This window comes from Primulina tabacum, chromosome 13 (genome assembly GCF_025594145.1).
Source record: "Primulina tabacum isolate GXHZ01 chromosome 13, ASM2559414v2, whole genome shotgun sequence".
In the NCBI taxonomy this organism is placed as follows: domain Eukaryota; kingdom Viridiplantae; phylum Streptophyta; class Magnoliopsida; order Lamiales; family Gesneriaceae; genus Primulina; species Primulina tabacum.
In genome coordinates, this window is record NC_134562.1 from 34,617,406 (window position 1) to 34,634,455 (window position 17,050).

The following is a 17,050-nucleotide window of genomic DNA, read 5'->3' on the forward strand; positions in this document are numbered from 1 at the left end:
AATCGTACAACAGCTCAAATATCACCCTTCGATTGTTCTAACCAGCATGGACAATTATTACCCCAACAATTAGATTTGATCAAACGGTTGGAAAAATCTGTAATCACAAACAATAAGCAGATGGATCATATAATAGTTCGATGATGTTATTTTTGTCAATCATCAAAACTTAAGTTAACAGAAATACCAAATTTTACTTTGTTGGTAAGAATACGAAAGAGTGTTTTATTTTTATTTTTTATCTTATGATTTGTGTACTACTAATTGATAGTTTTGCAGCACTTTCACGTTTAATGCATCCATTGCAACGAAGAAATGGATGAATTTAAAGCAGAATATATCGATGCAGGCAATTAGTTTATTTGGATGAATACTTTGTCAAAGTGATTTCAAATCATCAACTAATTACTTTTTGACTCATTATAATATATTTCAAATCATCTCGAGATGAAATAAAAAAAACATATTTTGTTCAAATACTGCAGCAAATCTAATATTTCCAATCAGAATGCCTATTTTTTTTAAAAGGATTCCTTTTTGCATTCGTCTATCTACGAAATTCATATAATGAAATTTGTTCCAATTGCCATAACGGATGAACAATGACACAACTAAATGAATTGACATCTGGAACTTGCCCTAATTTCTTGATTTTAAAATTGCATTCATGTAAATATTTCTTTAATTTTTTTGGCTACAATAAATTTAATATTTGTAGCAGTTAAGGGAGTGTGATAAGGTTATTTATCTAACAAGGAATATTTGATAAAGATCGTTTGAATTTGAGACTATATATGTGATGTAAATACTATGTTTTATTGGTAAGGACATGAAGATTTCCATTCATATAGATTGTGATCATTTGATGATGTACTGAACAACCCTCCATCGAACTGTTTAAGTGGTTATCACTTATCGAGTGAAATAATTCACGGTTATGGTGGTACATCATTAGTCCTTTGACCCGGGATAACGTAGCAGCTCTACGTACTAGCACATACTTTGATCAATTTACTGACTCCATTGAAGGTCATCAGGTGGCGAGGTTGGGTGTAGTTTTAAAATACATAATAGCAAATGCATTGTAGTGAGAGATTCACTATTTGCCTACGGCTGAAGATGTCCTATGTAATCTGATGAGTTAATAATATAAGGAGTCTCCGGCTAGAGTAAGAAATGTGTTTTAGGGAAAAGTGTTTTCTTGGTTGTGTATATACGATGTCACTATTATTACTCAAATATACATCAAATCTTTATCGAATTCATATGTAACTCACGATATACCAATAGTTGCAAATTCAATTGGGATATACGAGTTTAATGGATCGTACTATACGTTAATCATAACTTAAGATTCTTGCAAGCACTATCAGTGATACCTATGGGATCATGTGGCGATGCTATTAAATGTTTTTACCACGATTCGATGGGTGCAATCATACTTGAGTTCTGACAATCTTGATCAAGGTGTTGATGAAAAGAATGAAGTTGATTAGGGTAAGTTCGAATAAGAATAAATGTTATTATGAATCACATTAATTTGTGAACTCACGACTAACTATGTTCTTGAACCATTGAGAGTCACACAAGTATCAGATTATGTATTCTCGTTGAGATAATAGATTCAAATAGTTGAATTTGATGACACTAAATAAAGATCAAACAGATTCCAACAAATATATCTATTTTTTAGTTCAAATTATTATAAAACCCGAGCGACACAAAAGATAATGCAAAAACGTTCCTCTCGAGGTGAATTAGTGGGGGAAAAAAAGAAGGAAAAGGATTAAATTGATGTGAATGTGACAAAATGGAGCCCAAGCCCATAAACTCTATAGGCCCACTATCACCTCCATCCATAACTCGCTACCGCAACTTCACAAACTGAAACGCGTTTTCATAAGACCCCGAGGCACAACTTGGTAATTAAAGCACAACTCCAGGGTCCCTTTCCCAATAGAACAGGGGAAAAATAAATTAAAATAAATCAAAGAAAATTAGAGAGAGGGAGAAGGGAAAAGGGGAAATAGCTGTAATCACATGGAGTGCTGTTTGGTGGATGGGTCCTGCACCACTGCCCACACCTTTTTCTTCTTCTTTCTCTCTTTTTTCTCTCTTTGTTTTTTCCCCTGCCGACAATCATGAATTCTGAACCTTGAAGAAACTCTCTCTCTTTTTTTGTTGGTCAAGTACCTTCTTGTTCTGCTGGTCCTCGTCGGAGGAATTGTCTCGTTGTAGTGCGTGCTATGGCCGACGATAAGGTATGTGTTTTTATTTGTTTGTTTTGTTTTTGATAATCGGAATTTGGGTTTTGTTTGCTAGAAAGGTTTGTTGAAGATAGGGTGTGGTTAAACTTTAATCTCGTCGTTTTTATGTTTTTAATTAATTCTTTTTTGGGAAAAATGCAGTAGAAATTGCAGATCTAGTTTTAGTTGGGATCGTGGGTTGATTTGTTGATTGTGTGGTGCTTTAAAACTCAATGATAGGAATTATTGTTGATATCTTCTGTTTAGGAGAGAGTGTCTTCATTTGTTCTCTACTTGAATTTTTGTGTTGTTTAGGTCTTTCCGACTGGTTTTAGATCAAGAAACGTGATTTTTGTTTTAACGAAAGTGGGATTAATCTCATAATGTAGGTCTTTTTTGTTTTTTCTTTATTTTAATCTGTGTATATGAAATTATGACATTCCTATTTCAAAAGGTGTTTTCATCCTTTACTTGCGAAATTGCTGATGAACCCTAAAATTATCTTTCCTTCCGGAGCTAATTCGTATTTGTTTAACAAATCAATTGTAATTCATTGTTCTTTGGCTCTTGTTTTGACTTTTGAGTGTGACTTTGCTAAGTGTAGGAGATGTCTGCTCCTGTAATGGGTGGGAATGATTCCGTCACTGGCCACATAATTTCCACAACCATTGGTGGCAAGAATGGAGAACCTAAGCGGGTAAAGCTGTTAATTTGTTGAAACTCTTGTCGACGAACAGATGGAAGCGATCATACATGATAATTTTATCCATTATCTGAAACATCTTTCTAAGTTTGTAGTACTAATCAAGCTAAGCTTTAGCAGCCTCCGTGTTTCCATTGTCATTAGCCATGTTTTCATTGTTACAAGCTATTATCTTTCTCTGTTGTTATATTTCCATTGACCATTGGTAGTTCGAGTTATTTTGTGATCTGACCATTGAGTAATGGAAGGAGTGAGAACCTAATTTTAAAATCTTATTTTTGTTATGAAATTTATTTGCAGACAGTTAGTTATATGGCAGAGCGAGTTGTGGGGACAGGTTCATTTGGAATTGTATTTCAGGTGCACATATCTATTCGCCATAGTGTGTTATTCACTGTTAATTTCTTTTTGTTTTGTTAAATATATTGTGCAGATTTATTTATTTATCTATTTCTGTAGGCAAAATGCCTTGAAACTGGGGAGACTGTGGCTATAAAGAAGGTTCTACAAGACAGAAGATACAAGAACCGTGAATTACAGTTAATGAGGACAATGGATCATCCTAATATTGTTTCCCTGAAGCATTGTTTCTATTCAACCACTATTAAAAACGAGCTATTTCTCAATTTAGTTATGGAATATGTTCCGGAATCGATGTTCAGTGTTATAAAGCATTACAGTAACATGAATCAGAGAATGCCACTTATATATGTGAAGCTTTACACCTATCAAGTAAGCAATGAATTTCCTTGTGGGTTGTGTAGGAGTCATTGTTCTTTACTCAATATGACACAGCTTTTTACAGATTTTTAGAGGGTTGGCATATATGCATTCTGTTGCCGGAGTATGCCATAGAGACTTGAAGCCACAAAATGTTCTGGTACAAATCAGGAGCATCGTTTCTCGACTAAGTATTTGATCTGCTGTGCTCTTATCTTGATTCATTTTCTTTGCGTATAGGTTGATCCTGTAACACAGCAAGTGAAAATATGCGATTTTGGAAGTGCAAAAGCATTAGTAAGTGATACTATTTTGAGGTCAATATTCCTAAAGTTTATTTTTCGCCTCTGGATCTTCTTGTGACAATGGGTGGGCCAATTTTGTAGCGTTTTCTAGTTTTGCTTCTAGTTTCCAGCTAGCTAATTTTTCGGACAACTAAGCCTTCTTTTATTTTGAACAGGTGGCAGGCGAGGCAAATATAGCGTACATATGCTCACGGTTTTACCGTGCTCCTGAGCTAATTTTTGGTGCTACTGAATACAGTACATCCATTGATATTTGGTCAGCTGGTTGTGTACTCGCTGAGCTTCTTCTGGGCAAAGTGAGTTGCATTTTTATTTTTGCCATCACTGAACAGTTGAGATGCTTTATTGTTTTTCCTTTTTCAATTTTGGGTATCTGCACTGGTCTGACTTAATTCATTCGAATTATTTAGCCTTTGTTTCCCGGGGAGAATGCTGTGGATCAGCTTGTGGAGATAATCAAGGTACAGTTTATATGGAAGTGATTTGAAGTATTATCTTGTGGCTTATGTATTTTATTTTTATCTTCAAGGTTCTTGGAACTCCAACAAGGGAGGAAGTTCGTTGTATGAATCCAAATTATACTGATTTTAGATTCCCACAAATAAAGGCGCACCCTTGGCACAAGGTATATTCTGCCTTTGAAAGTTTTTATTATGTTGGAGCAAGTTTATGTCTTTGTGCCTTGTTGCTTTGAATTTCATCCTCTTTTTATTTTTACCAGGTTTTTTACTTTTGAAAAAAGTGTGTTATCTGGCATTCGTGTTGGGGAATTTCCCAAAATCCTGTACGAAAAGAAAAGAATAACTAATTTCCGAGTCTTTGTTATCGCGAGGGATTGAAAAGAAAGACGGTAGGTAACACAATTTTGAGAGATTGTTGTGTGGATATCTAGAAACACTCCGGCTTTATTTTGCATTAATAATCAGGACATTGACCGCCACATTTAGAGATGGAGTATGGAACAGAAGAACTGAACAGTTATCTCATATCTTCACTCAAGGGTGTTATTTTTCATCTCTCGCTGTCTGAGTGACATTTACAAATACAAAACAAAACTAAGCTGTAATCATTTGGCTCTGTGGCAACAAGATATATTTGGACTGGGGCACAACTAGAGGTGTAAACGAATGAGTTGAGCTGAATATTAGTAAAAAATTAAGGTTCGAATTCGGTTCAAATTAAGTATATTCAAGTTTGAACTCAATTTGAAACTCAGAAATTTAAATTTTTTGGCTCGAAATGAAGTTTGAGTTCTGCATTCGGCTCGATATTTTTTAACCTATTTGCGAGATTTTTGAATTATTGATCGGATATTAAGGTTCGAAAGCTTGAAACATTCGAAATTCTCAAAATCTATATATATTTTATATATAATAGTATTATATTAATAAAATATTAAAGCTCGCTAACTATCGAACAAAATAATTTTAACTCGAGTTCGGCTCGAAAAAGTTCGAACATGTTCGAGTTCGGTTCAAGTTTAATAAGTTCGAATCAAATATTTATTGAGCTGGCTTGAAAAGATCACGAACTGCTCGATTCATTTGCAACCCTGGACACACAACCTATATTTATTCCAGGTTGGAGGACAAATACCCAAATCTGTTTTTCACAGTTTTAAGCATTTCTTATGCAAATATAGTGGCAAAATTACTCAATGTCTGACCAGAGTGAGCTGGATATCAATGTTCTGGCATCTGGTTGCTCCTCATTGTGGCTTAAACCGACATAATAGTGAATCACACCGGGTCAGCAAGCCCTGGATATATGGAAAAAATTTGCTAAAAAAATTATTGTGACAGTCGATTTACCCTGTTGTGTTTGTCCTTTTTGGAGTATACTGTTGCTTATGGTAATTTTATTTGGTCCATAGTCCATACATCAAGATACTGTTTTTTGTCTTGAAAATTTATTTGAATGGAATCATAAAACCGTTCATATCATTTCCATGGTTTTTGTAAATCAGCTGTCTTAGTATCTTTGCCATGCTATCAGGTTTTTCAAAAACGAATGCCTCCAGAAGCAATAGACCTTGCCTCCAGGTTGCTGCAGTACTCTCCAAATCTCCGTTGCGATGCAGTGAGTTTCTTTTACTTTCCTTTTTCCAATTTTAAAATGATACTTGATGGCAGCAGTCTTTGATTTTACTATTATTGGAGTCAGACCACTGTATTATAGCTTTTATGTTTTTGTATCTTTACTGTTACTATTATTTTTACTATCATGCTTTGTATCGCAGCTAGATGCATGTGCACATCCATTCTTTGACGAGCTTCGAGAACCCAACACTCGATTACCAAATGGTCGCCCCCTACCAACTTTGTTCAACTTCAAACAAGAGGTGTGTATTTAGCTTGATATCTGTTGCTGATTAAATGAACAACCCGAATTGTTATGAAAGCAATGTTCGCTTGATAGCCCGAAATGATTTTATTCAGCTACTCTATGGTTCATTTATGGGAAGATTTCTGAACAATGCACTCTACAAATTTTCTTATCCAAAAAATTCATGAAATAAAATATCTAACCTGAAAATGCATTTTACTAAGTTTTCGTAACAAAAAAGCCATTAGGTCAATATCTATTATTTTCTTCCCAAGACACTTGATCAAGATACTAGAAAAATCACAATTTTTTATTAGAAATGCCTTGATTTGATTGAAGATTTTAAGAATAAAATATCTTTGAATACTAGTCATATACACTATAAAATTTGTAATCTAAATCTAAAATATAATTTACACCCATTAAATTGAAGTTGGATGACAAGAATTTATTTTCTTGGTTATATTTAATTCTGCGATGAAATTTAGAATTCGTTATTTCAAATATTTAAGATTATATGTTTCAGATTTTGCAGTATTTCTTAACTACACATGTTTATTTTATTTGGTCTTTCTAGCCTAATCGCTCCAAATTTACTTTTCTCCTGCTAATTCAGTCGGAACATTATGTTGATCCCACCACGAATCATGGTTTTCCTTCTTCCTGCAGCTGTCTAGTGCTTCACCCGACCTCGTTAACAAGCTGATACCCGACCATGTGAAAAGACAAATGGGTTTGAAGTTCATCGTATGAGGGCACGATGTGAGATTGTTTGGCCCATGGATGAGTTAGTTAATCTGAAGGGTTAAAAATGCCTCTGAAGACGAGGATTTATCCTACAAGCTTCATCATCCCCTGAGATTTGAGGACAAAGCACCGAAGGCTGCAGTTTGCTAATTAGTCCAGTTCATATCTCTACACGTGCTGTTTTCTAGTTGTTTCTACCTGTTCTTTGAGCAGCATGCTATGAGGAAAGGGAAAGATCCTGTTTTGTATATGTTTGGTTGGGTTGATTAGAAAATCTTGCAGAAATATGGAGTCCTATGAATATATATATAAACAGTTAATGTCCCCGAAGGAGCAGCCGGAACCAAAATGGCGGGGTTGTTTTTATTCTTTTCCCCTTTCTTCCGTCTGTTTTGATCAGGCTTCTCTTTGGTTTCTACTTGTTACTGCCGACTTCAACTTGTGAAAATATATTTGGTTTTTATTGTGCCAAGCAAGTTGTCAGCATAATATTTGTGTTTCTTCGCAATTGCACCCAAAAATCAACAACTCATCATGGCTGCTGCATTTTAGATTTTTGGGTTCTGACTGAAGTTTTCATTGGAAGGCCGAGCGAGAATTTTAGGATTCATATGTGATATACTGGGTATCTCGTTCTTGCATCGTCCGTGTTCGAACGATGCTTTGTTCAAGCTGTTCCCGAAGAACATTGAGCTTGTTTAGTTTTAAATATAGGGTTTGAAAAATAATAAAACTAGACAGACTGGTCCACCGCCAACCTTATTCATCGCGCATTCCAATAAAAAGAAAGCAGAGTAGAAAGTCAAAGCAGCAATGGCAGTGCCAGCCAACACAGCAACTCGATGTTATTTACTTTCCTTCAGATTTTCGAGCTCGCCGCCCTCCCGTAACGTATATATTAAATATATAATATCTTTAAATTTATAAAACTCAAATATCTAGTTATTTGATTTTAAAAATGTCGATTCAGATTTTTTTACACGTATTTCCATAAGCAATTAAAAATCAACTTATATTAGATTCAATTGACTTATTTTGTCGTATATCTAGGATAATTATTTCATTAATAATTTATCTAATATATTATCAAGAGTATTTTTTTTTGAATTTTTTTTAATTAAATGAAATCAGGAATTATATATGATTCGAGGGGCATTTGAATTTCCTAATTCTTTTTTGCTATAAAGTTTAGCATTGTTATGAGCATTGTACATACTTTTAACCCATTAGGAGACAACATCTTACAATTATAATATAAAAATCTCCTACTTGCAATTATAATATAAAATAAAAGATTTGTCACAACAGAAAACTCAGACGCATTCCCATAAGTCAACGACCAAAAATTGCAATAAAACAATGAAACAATTCAAGGCATGCGTTTATTCTTAATGCAGCAGCCACAAAACAAAGTTAACCAAAAAAAGAAAAGAAAAAGAAAACAAAATACTCTAAGATCTGATTAGGAGCTCAACAAGTTCACTTTTCTTGAGTTTTGAGTAACCCTTGATTCCTTTAGATTTTGCTACTTCTTTCAATTGAGTAAGATTCATTCCCTCGAATTTCTTGGATATCTCAATGTTTCCGTCTGTTGCTAGCGAAGTTTCACTTTTAGCTTCAACTGTCTCTCTTGGGCTTGATACAAATGGTATCGGGGACTTTCTCACGAAAGTTGATGGGTGCCTAGAGAATTCTGAAGGTGGCGGCAGCGGCAATGAAAGTGATTCCAAGCTCAATGTTGATGAATCTTCAGCTGTTACTTCGTTCTTTTGTGAATCTTTTTGGGGAGATGGAAATTTACTCCCTTTCTTGCCTACTGTTTTCCCTATGAGAAAATTAATTCTAAATTCAAAACAATGACCAAACACAGAACCTCCCATCAAGATGGAGTTATCAAGTAAAGGTGCATAACTTAAGATGCAAAATTAAAGAGTTACGGCAGCAAGGAAGGGGAACATTCCGTACAACTTTCCAAATCAACTTCACAACAAATTATAGAGTTGTATTAAGCTCAAAGGCATTCCCAACTTTAGAAGAAGTGAAAGCCATTTAAATGGGGTCGTCGTCGGTTTCCAAAGATGTAAGCAATGTCACAACTCCCACAACTTTTATATTTTGCTGTTTGAAAAGCCGCCATGCATAATAAATTACTAATATTTGGAGTTGAAGTTTGCAAGGACTGCCAAATTTACTAGTTTCCCTGAACTTTAAGTCTTGAAATGACAAATCCCTTCACCCTGTGTAAGGTTTTCAATTAAAATTTAGCTGCCAGCATCAATGTAAACACAACACTTGACTGTCTGACCTTTCCCTGGAGTCCTTGATTGGAAAAGAGCCTCCAACATTGCTTCAGCAGAGGGCTTGTCTTCATCTAACTTTGAAGCGCTCTTCTTGGAGTTCAGAGACTCCCCTTTAGATATCGAGGACTGTATTCTCTTAAAAACGGCTAGGATCTCTTCTTTGTTGGGCGACACTGGCTTTTTATTGTCAACGGATTGCGAATTATCCCCTGTTCCACCTCCTTTATTGGCCTTTCCAGGGGAAGGATTCTTCTGAGGAGGCTTTTCTCCTTTGTTTCCATCAGCTCGTATGCTGGAAACTGAAAGTTTATCTGCTATTTCTGCCAAATTGAACAAGCTGCATCAAGAAATTTTACCTCAGCCTGATGTAAACAAAAGGTTTGTTTTCGAGTGCTTGTACGCAAATGCTTAGAGAGGCAGGAAAAGTACGAAGCTACATTTTTCTGAAAAACTATTTGGCATAATTTCGTCCCAATCCGGTAACTGTGTACTTGCCATGGGTCTGCCCCCTATAGATAATCAACATAGCCAGAAACTATGGTAATTGAAAATGGATGCTAAAGTGAATTCACTTATAACCCAAAATTTTTTAAAAAATACAAAGAACTAAAAAAAACAAACGCCAAATACAATACACCAAGAAAAACGCAGAACGATTTCAAGTTTAACTTTTAAAATCCAAAACGATCCAATGCATAAACACAATATTCTTGTATCTCCCACATGCAATAAGTCAACTGCCTTTTTCCCAGAAAACGAAAAATTATTCAGTTCCACAGTAAGGGACATAGACCCATCAACCGAATCGCACAAATATCGGGGGAAATACAAGGTTCAAACCCTTTGACAGCAAATAAAATCAATGGAAGATTCAAGATTGTACCTTTGAAGGAAAAGAAGGGCTTTCCCAATTTCTGTCCGTTCAAGATAGGAAAATATGGTGAGCGAAGAAGAGAATTTGAGTACAAAACAGTTGCACTCATAATTTTTTATTATCCTTATACTTTCTGAATAACGCGAGAGTCAAGTGTCAAGAACAAGATAAGATCCAAAATGAAATTGGTAGATCTGACATCTTCTATCCAGAAATTTGGACTCTAAAAGCTCATGACATGTCAAAGATGATAATGTTTCTTAAGATTGTATTTTATAATCTTTAAAATTAACCATTTCCATTGTTTTTATTAACAATTTAATGATAATGTGATAGTAACAGTGATAGTGATCATCAATAATTATCAATTATTGTGGCTAATAGTAAATTTTTTTGGAGATGATATATTTTGAGGTAGTTCACGAGTTTATATTTATTAGCACGAAAATTCATGTGAGATGAGCTTACATGTCAATTTTATGAGATGAATTTTGGATCCGACTCAGTTATGAAAAAATATTATTTTTTATATTAAAAATATTATTATTCATAATAATTATGGATAAAGTCAACGTGTCATTGCTATTATAGACATTTACATCATCTCGAAATAGATATTTACTGCTAATGCAAATCAATGTCATCTTTTTGGTATTAGTATGAATCCGATTACACTTATAATGATGCCTAACATGTGAAAGTTATCAATATTGATTATTACATATAATTAATTATAACAACTTCCCACCATCGTAAGCTAAAAAAAATTGACTGACCGAACTCGAGGAACGATGTGAATATGAGTGAGAGAAACAATTGATGAATTTGAAGATGAAAACATTTAGAATATTTAGGCAAGTACTTATAATATATGTTTTTTATATAGATTTTTTATAAAATGTTTTAAAAGTTTTTTAAAAATAAATATATATTTAGACAACTATTTTATAAAAATATTTTTACATATGAAAATGTGCATGAACAACTATTAAAAAAATGATTTTATATTTAAAAGTAATTAAGAACGTGTTTGGAATTATTCTATAAAACCTTTTAATTCTCGTTTAACTCACAAATTTTTTATTTTAAAAAATATCTCTCAATTATTTTTTATAAATTATACTAGGAAAACAATTTGTTTTAAAAAAATATTTTCTTTACAAAAATCTTATCCAAACACATATTTTAAGTTTTGCACTTAAAAAACACTAAAAACCTTTTAAAAAAATATTTTTCCTAACAGAAGTTCTATTTGAACAAGTACTTTAAAAACGTTTTTAGGGTTTTATCAATGAAAAAACTTAAATTTTGTGTTTTGATAATATTTTTGTAAAAATTTTATGAAACTTTTTGAAGGTTGGTTATTCACATCTCATTTACCAAATGTAAAAAATATTTTTTTTTTAATGAAAAAACCCTGTGGACTCTAAGGTACCGTTTGGTTCATGGTATGAGATATATAGTATGGAGATAAGTAATATTTTGTAATAATAAAATAAATAGAAAATGATAGTTAATATAGTGTTTGATTTAATTGATTTGATTGATTAAATTTGAGATAATATGATATTACCATTTTGTCATTGTTGAAAATATTAATAGAATATTAATAATATTATTTATTAAGGGTAATATCGTAATTTTATATTATTGATTTGATTGATGTGAGATAAATTATTACGAATTTGATTGATGTGAAATAAATAATTAATAATTTGATTGATCGAAATAAATAATACTTGTACAAAACAAGTGATATGATATGACTATTTATATTAGTACTTACAAGTACTTGAACCAAACAGTAACTGAAGGACTAAATTAGTATATACATTAATATGTGATATTAAATATAACTTTCATAGTTTCAAGATAATGCAAAATGATGACATGCTAATAAAATTATGTGTCTTTCTTCCATTTAAAGACTGGTGGTAATTGTCCTGCACTACTCTTTATTTCAATATAAACAATACGAAGACAGAGAATTGCAAAGGGGGACAGGGGATGGAAGGATCTTTCTCCATTAAAAATCTTCTTTTCATAATGCATTATGATGTTTATTCCCAAAGTACTCACAGAATGTAGTGATGTGAGCTTCAACGGAAACATGCCACCTTCCCATTGGAACCAACCAATGACATCCTGAAGACAAACTGCGAGGGAGGAAAAGTCATGTACCTGTAACATACATCAAATAGCATGCTACCTGACAGACACCGCAGCCTTGTGCTCAGAAAATGAAACACTTTCAAGTTGGTAGTACCTGAGATTCATCAAGTAGTTTCTGATTGATCTCCAACTCCCTTCCAAGCTTGGAAAAAGTTGGATCTTTTTTTTTTTGGAGATCCAAGCAGTGGGCAGATTTTTGCAGCAATCAAAGATAAGTTACAAGTTAGCATTATAATGAACATTGAGCTTCTGCAGGTATTGATCAGAACCCTTTGACATGAAGGTCGGAGACACAATTAAGGACGTAGAAATAAAGTTCAAAATTTAGTACCATTATTATAAGGAGAGCCGCACCGCAGGCACGTGTTGCGTCCTTCCTTGATTTCGTAGTCCACACAGTGCCTACAGATGGGATAATTGCATTCGTGACAAACCACAAGCAATTGGCCATTAGAACTCAATCCCAGTTTTTGACCACAAGTGCTGCATGAAAGAACCCCAGGCTCCATCATCTTCACTTCTCACCTCCTGCTGTGAATTTCAAAAATCTCTATATTTGAAATCTAAAGTCTTCTTTTTGCTACTTTATAAGTATGATAAAAAGCAAACCTGTTGCTTGATATGAAATCAGTGAGAAGTATGAGCTATCTTTGTAATGGAATTCAAACGATGGAAAATGAATGAATCAGATTTGGGTTGAGGTGTTGGCGTCATGTATTTGTAAACCCAGATGGAGAAAGATGGAAGCAAGGTGGTTTTCTTGACAGAAAGATTTGAAAATTTGCGGGAATTTGAAGTAAAATTGCAGTTTGGGTTTGCTACATCTCAACTCACCCAACCAACAATCCTTGAGGTTTAAGCCCACTTTAGACCAAACCACAATACACATAAAAGCTGAAACTAAGGCTGACTAAAGTTTTGAGCAAATCTATCGCTCACATTTTTACAATCAAACTCAAACAATTTATCGTGTTCCCGGAATTCTTGCCATGGGCTCGAAGACTTGACTATTTTGGTTCCTTTCTAGGTATTTTAGCATTCTTTCTGCACATTTCAGACTCCGTCAACATAAAACGCGAGATTACTAACCATATATGCCTACAAGTAGTGAAATACTTGCTGCAGGAAAATCACATGACGTAATTATATTTGTGTTTCCAGCCCAAGTGGAGACGAGGTTAAAAAAAATGTGGCAGTTCCGCATTGAAATATTCATCTCCAATTTATGTACCATTTAAGAGATGCAGATCCTAGCTGCGAATACAAACCGTTCGCACAAGTGAGAAACCAAATACCAGTGACACCATCAAAAGTAATACAACACAATCTCACAATATCAATATCTTGTGGAAATGAGTCGACCAGTAACCTTTGTTTCAACGATCTTCGAGATCATAAAATACACACATTAAAGCGGACATCAAATTCAAAGAGTTCATTTCAAACCCGCAAACTAAAACATCAGCAAACACAGCATAGAAAATTGTTTCATGAGCAAGAAGCCCCGTCTCAAGACTCAAAATGCTTGGCTTTCCAGCAGTTTCACAGACTCTTAAGGCTCCGCACTGATACACCTTATGGTATAAACCTTCACTACACTGGATGTGTCGCAAACAACTAGGTTCTCTGAATCAGAGGGACTGGTGCACAGACAATTGACCTGGGCAAGTGAAAACCAATCAGAACAATGTCACGATAACCGGAAAAAAGCAAGTCCTCGACAATCAAATGACCAAGGAGAAGATTGTGTTCACCCACCTTTTTTTTCAGATTAATGTTCAAGCGAAGAAGTTGGTTCCCATGGTTACCCAGACCATCCTCGTAAGCTTTTGACCAATCCCACAGCTTTATAGACTTATCATTCCCACCTGAAATGATAAACTTCCCCTTCTCTCCAAACGTAGAAAAGGTCCTGATAGATTCAATTAAAAATACAAGATCCTTTACAACAATTAGATTTCGACAAACAAGCACAACACCACAGTATAGCTTACACGGAGGATACAGCAGCAGTGTGTCCGCCCATTGAGTGGTCTAAATGCAGTCCTCTATCAATTCGATCTTGATCCTGGGAACCAGAAGCTTCAGCATCTTTTGATGTTGACTTAGATTTAGTTCCTAGCTTAGGCTTTACTGAAATTTTGGATTTAAGCGGGGCCGTAAGCTCTGTATCAATATTGAGTATACTGACGACACCGTCACCCTTAGCCACTACACTGATCTTTCCAACTTTATCCACCATGTCTACTTCAGGAACTGCTAGACCATGGATAAAAGCTGGGTTTAGACACTGTCCTGCATCACCTTTATTGCCTGTATCAGGTATTTAAATTACAAATGTTAATGAAGAAACAAAGAAGAAAACCAAAGAACGTGGAGAACAGATGAGGACAACACATAGGAAGAATATATACCCATGTCCATAATTTTATTCGGTCGTCCTTTGGAGAAGTCCCACAGCACAAGTTTCGAATCAAGACCGCCAGATATGACTGCAACAACAACCACAAACCAAAATAAAATGAAATAACAGACAACACTGATGTATTAGACATTGCATAGCAACTAAAACATGAATGTTTAGCAACCAGAATACCGTATTATTTAACTGAAATGATACTCAAGACAGTAGATGTCCAGAATGCTGCAGCACAGATAAGACACATAGAATACTAATGAAAATACAACACAAAAATGATTGTGAGATACTTTAAGACTAGGATTTGTCCTGCCTGCGCGTAGGTGTCGGGAAGGTTGAACAAATAGTTAAATGCACCATACATCAGCTCATGCATATAAACAAAATTTACCTTCCCAATTCTTCCAAGGAAGAAACTGAACAGTGCTGCAAATCTGAAGACAGAAATGTTACAAAAGTTCTCAAAAAATTTGAAAATAAAAAATTAAAACCATTAAGTAAGATATAATAAACATCGAAGGGACATCAACCTTGAGAGAAGTTAAGGGTCAACAAGCTTTCCATAAGATCAAGAGATCAGAACACTGCATCTATCGTCTTAAGGGAAAATAAAAATCCCATGATAAACAGACCAAATAAACTGAAACCTTCTTACAGAAATACATTTAAAAATATCTTATGAAAAGAAGCATACGCTCTTGTGGCCAGATCTTAGAGTTTTGAACATGCAGTGTTGTTGGATGTCAATGATCTGCAAAAAAGCAAGAGTTATTGTCTCAGCCACAGCTCCCTAAACATTGCAGATGGCATACTCCTGTGATGGACTTAAAACCTCTCTGACAAATAAAACTACCTTCACATCTCCAGTATCATCTGCCGCAGCAAGGAACGGCGACTTTGAATGGAAAGCAATCTTCAATTGCGCAAGTGACACATCCAAAACAACAGGTTCACGTATGATTTAGTTTCATGTACTAGAAAAATAACTAGATTGTCTACATCAACATGGATAGATAAAAATTCAGATAAGAAAGCCGATGGTTTACTACGTAGATATAGCGAATCATGAATCAAAGTAAAGCTCAACAAAACCCCATCATGAAATTCAACTCTTTCTTTTCTCTTTCACTTCAGACCAAGTATATAGTTTATCCCCCTAACAGAAGTGCAGAAAAATTTCACACCAACAAACGATGTCATGAAAAAAAAATCAAATAATACAAAAATTCATAATTTATACCTGATTTATCTCATCCTTGTTATAGTTGTAGCATTCAAGTTGCTTCAATGAATCTGTCTTTAATGACGACAATCAATGAATTAGTGCCATTGCTAGCATCTGGTGTGCGACAAGATATAAAAGTTTTAGAAAGCAAAATACGCAATTCGCATAGCTAGTATATTTAAATCAAATGCATATTATTAGTAGAATGCATGAGGGACAGTTAAAAAATTACCTTTGGAAAAGAGAATGTGCGCAAAAATCTTAGTATATTAATGAACAAGCCAGAACACAAACAGAAGTAAGATACATGGCTCAAGAAATCACAGTTTATTTTTTAAAATTTCGAGAAAACATTGCAAAAACAATTTAACATGGTCAAATCAACGCACACAGCATACCATATGCAGATCAAAACACTTGACTTCATTGCCAGCAGAAACATAGATGATATCTTCATTCCCTGCGAATGGAACACAGACATAAAATCACAATCACGAGAAGGCTGCATTACAATTCCAACAAAACATATTTCTCATAAACTGTGTCAACAAAACATATTTTTAATATTGTTGATCAATAAAGAAATGTAACCTCGAGTACTCATAATGTAGATGAAGTGACAGATAGTGAACTTTATCAGGAAGCTTCTAAAATGTACATCATCAATTAAAATTTTTCTTTCAACCTATACTAACAAAAACATTAACTCAATGAAATTCTTCAAAAATTCCTTGACCTAAACAATAGCCCTTTATAAGTGCAGGGAAAAAAATAGGCAAATTTCCCAATTGCAGTGCACAATCTCATTACAATAAGCCCTACATCTGGTTGAAGTTGCAAGAAACCATGAAAAATCATATGGGCCCATTAGATACTTCATAGTGATACAGAATATAAATCAGTCTCTGAAGAAAGGTCGACGAAACCAGTAAAACCATGGTTCGCCGGGACTGGCCGTTATGCGGCCGGAACGGAACGGGAACGGTGACCGTCATTCCAAAGTTCCAGGAAAAA

The 17,050-nt window shown here is 34.4% G+C and overlaps 3 protein-coding genes across 4 annotated transcripts; 1 reads left to right on the forward strand and 2 right to left on the reverse strand.

Annotated features, from left to right (window-relative positions):
* The first annotated feature begins 1,976 nt into the window (after positions 1-1,976).
* On the forward strand, positions 1,977-7,518 carry LOC142523093 (shaggy-related protein kinase eta). 2 transcript variants are annotated; one of them, XM_075626741.1, is made up of 12 exons: positions 1,977-2,261; positions 2,846-2,943; positions 3,250-3,309; positions 3,409-3,681; positions 3,755-3,829; positions 3,910-3,966; positions 4,130-4,270; positions 4,385-4,435; positions 4,504-4,599; positions 5,970-6,053; positions 6,214-6,315; positions 6,969-7,518. In XM_075626741.1, the coding sequence occupies exons 2-12, from the start codon at positions 2,854-2,856 to the stop codon at positions 7,050-7,052; spliced, it is 1,113 nt and encodes a 370-aa protein (XP_075482856.1). In that variant the 5' UTR covers positions 1,977-2,261; positions 2,846-2,853; the 3' UTR covers positions 7,053-7,518. The 2 variants fall into 2 exon arrangements, with proteins under 2 accessions (XP_075482856.1, XP_075482855.1); XM_075626740.1 differs by having other exon boundaries at positions 1,978-2,261; positions 2,851-2,943.
* Positions 7,519-8,374: 856 nt separating this feature from the next.
* LOC142523094 (uncharacterized) lies at positions 8,375-10,452 on the reverse strand. Its single transcript, XM_075626742.1, has 3 exons — positions 10,230-10,452; positions 9,352-9,666; positions 8,375-8,871 (listed from the first exon to the last, which is right to left on the reverse strand). Exons 1-3 carry the CDS (start codon positions 10,327-10,329, stop codon positions 8,498-8,500), a joined length of 789 nt encoding a protein of 262 aa, XP_075482857.1. The 5' UTR covers positions 10,330-10,452; the 3' UTR covers positions 8,375-8,497.
* Positions 10,453-13,705: 3,253 nt separating this feature from the next.
* Positions 13,706-16,948, reverse strand: LOC142522878 (uncharacterized). The gene is made up of 10 exons (XM_075626452.1): positions 16,628-16,948; positions 16,435-16,496; positions 16,052-16,108; positions 15,665-15,724; positions 15,506-15,562; positions 15,203-15,245; positions 14,807-14,884; positions 14,387-14,705; positions 14,151-14,304; positions 13,706-14,052 (listed from the first exon to the last, which is right to left on the reverse strand). Exons 1-10 carry the CDS (start codon positions 16,638-16,640, stop codon positions 13,945-13,947), a joined length of 951 nt encoding a protein of 316 aa, XP_075482567.1. The 5' UTR covers positions 16,641-16,948; the 3' UTR covers positions 13,706-13,944.
* Positions 16,949-17,050: the final 102 nt, after the last annotated feature.

Bases quoted from the DNA above. Each gene is read 5' to 3' on its own strand.
- LOC142523094 (XM_075626742.1), bottom strand. From the start codon at position 10,329: ATGAGTGCAACTGTTTTGTACTCAAATTCTCTTCTTCGCTCACCATAT. The intron at 9,667-10,229 runs GTACAATCTTGA...TCAATTTGGCAG, and splicing joins GCCCTTCTTTTCCTTCAAAG to AAATAGCAGATAAACTTTCA. The intron at 8,872-9,351 runs GTCAGACAGTCA...ATTTTCTCATAG, and splicing joins ATCAAGGACTCCAGGGAAAG to GGAAAACAGTAGGCAAGAAA.
- LOC142523093 (XM_075626740.1), top strand. The intron at 2,944-3,249 runs GTAAAGCTGTTA...ATTTATTTGCAG, and splicing joins AGAATGGAGAACCTAAGCGG to ACAGTTAGTTATATGGCAGA. The intron at 3,967-4,129 runs GTAAGTGATACT...TATTTTGAACAG, and splicing joins TTGGAAGTGCAAAAGCATTA to GTGGCAGGCGAGGCAAATAT.
- LOC142522878 (XM_075626452.1), bottom strand. The intron at 15,725-16,051 runs GTATAAATTATG...GCGCAATTGAAG, and splicing joins ACAAGGATGAGATAAATCAG to ATTGCTTTCCATTCAAAGTC. The intron at 14,706-14,806 runs GTATATATTCTT...TACCTGATACAG, and splicing joins GAATAAAATTATGGACATGG to GCAATAAAGGTGATGCAGGA.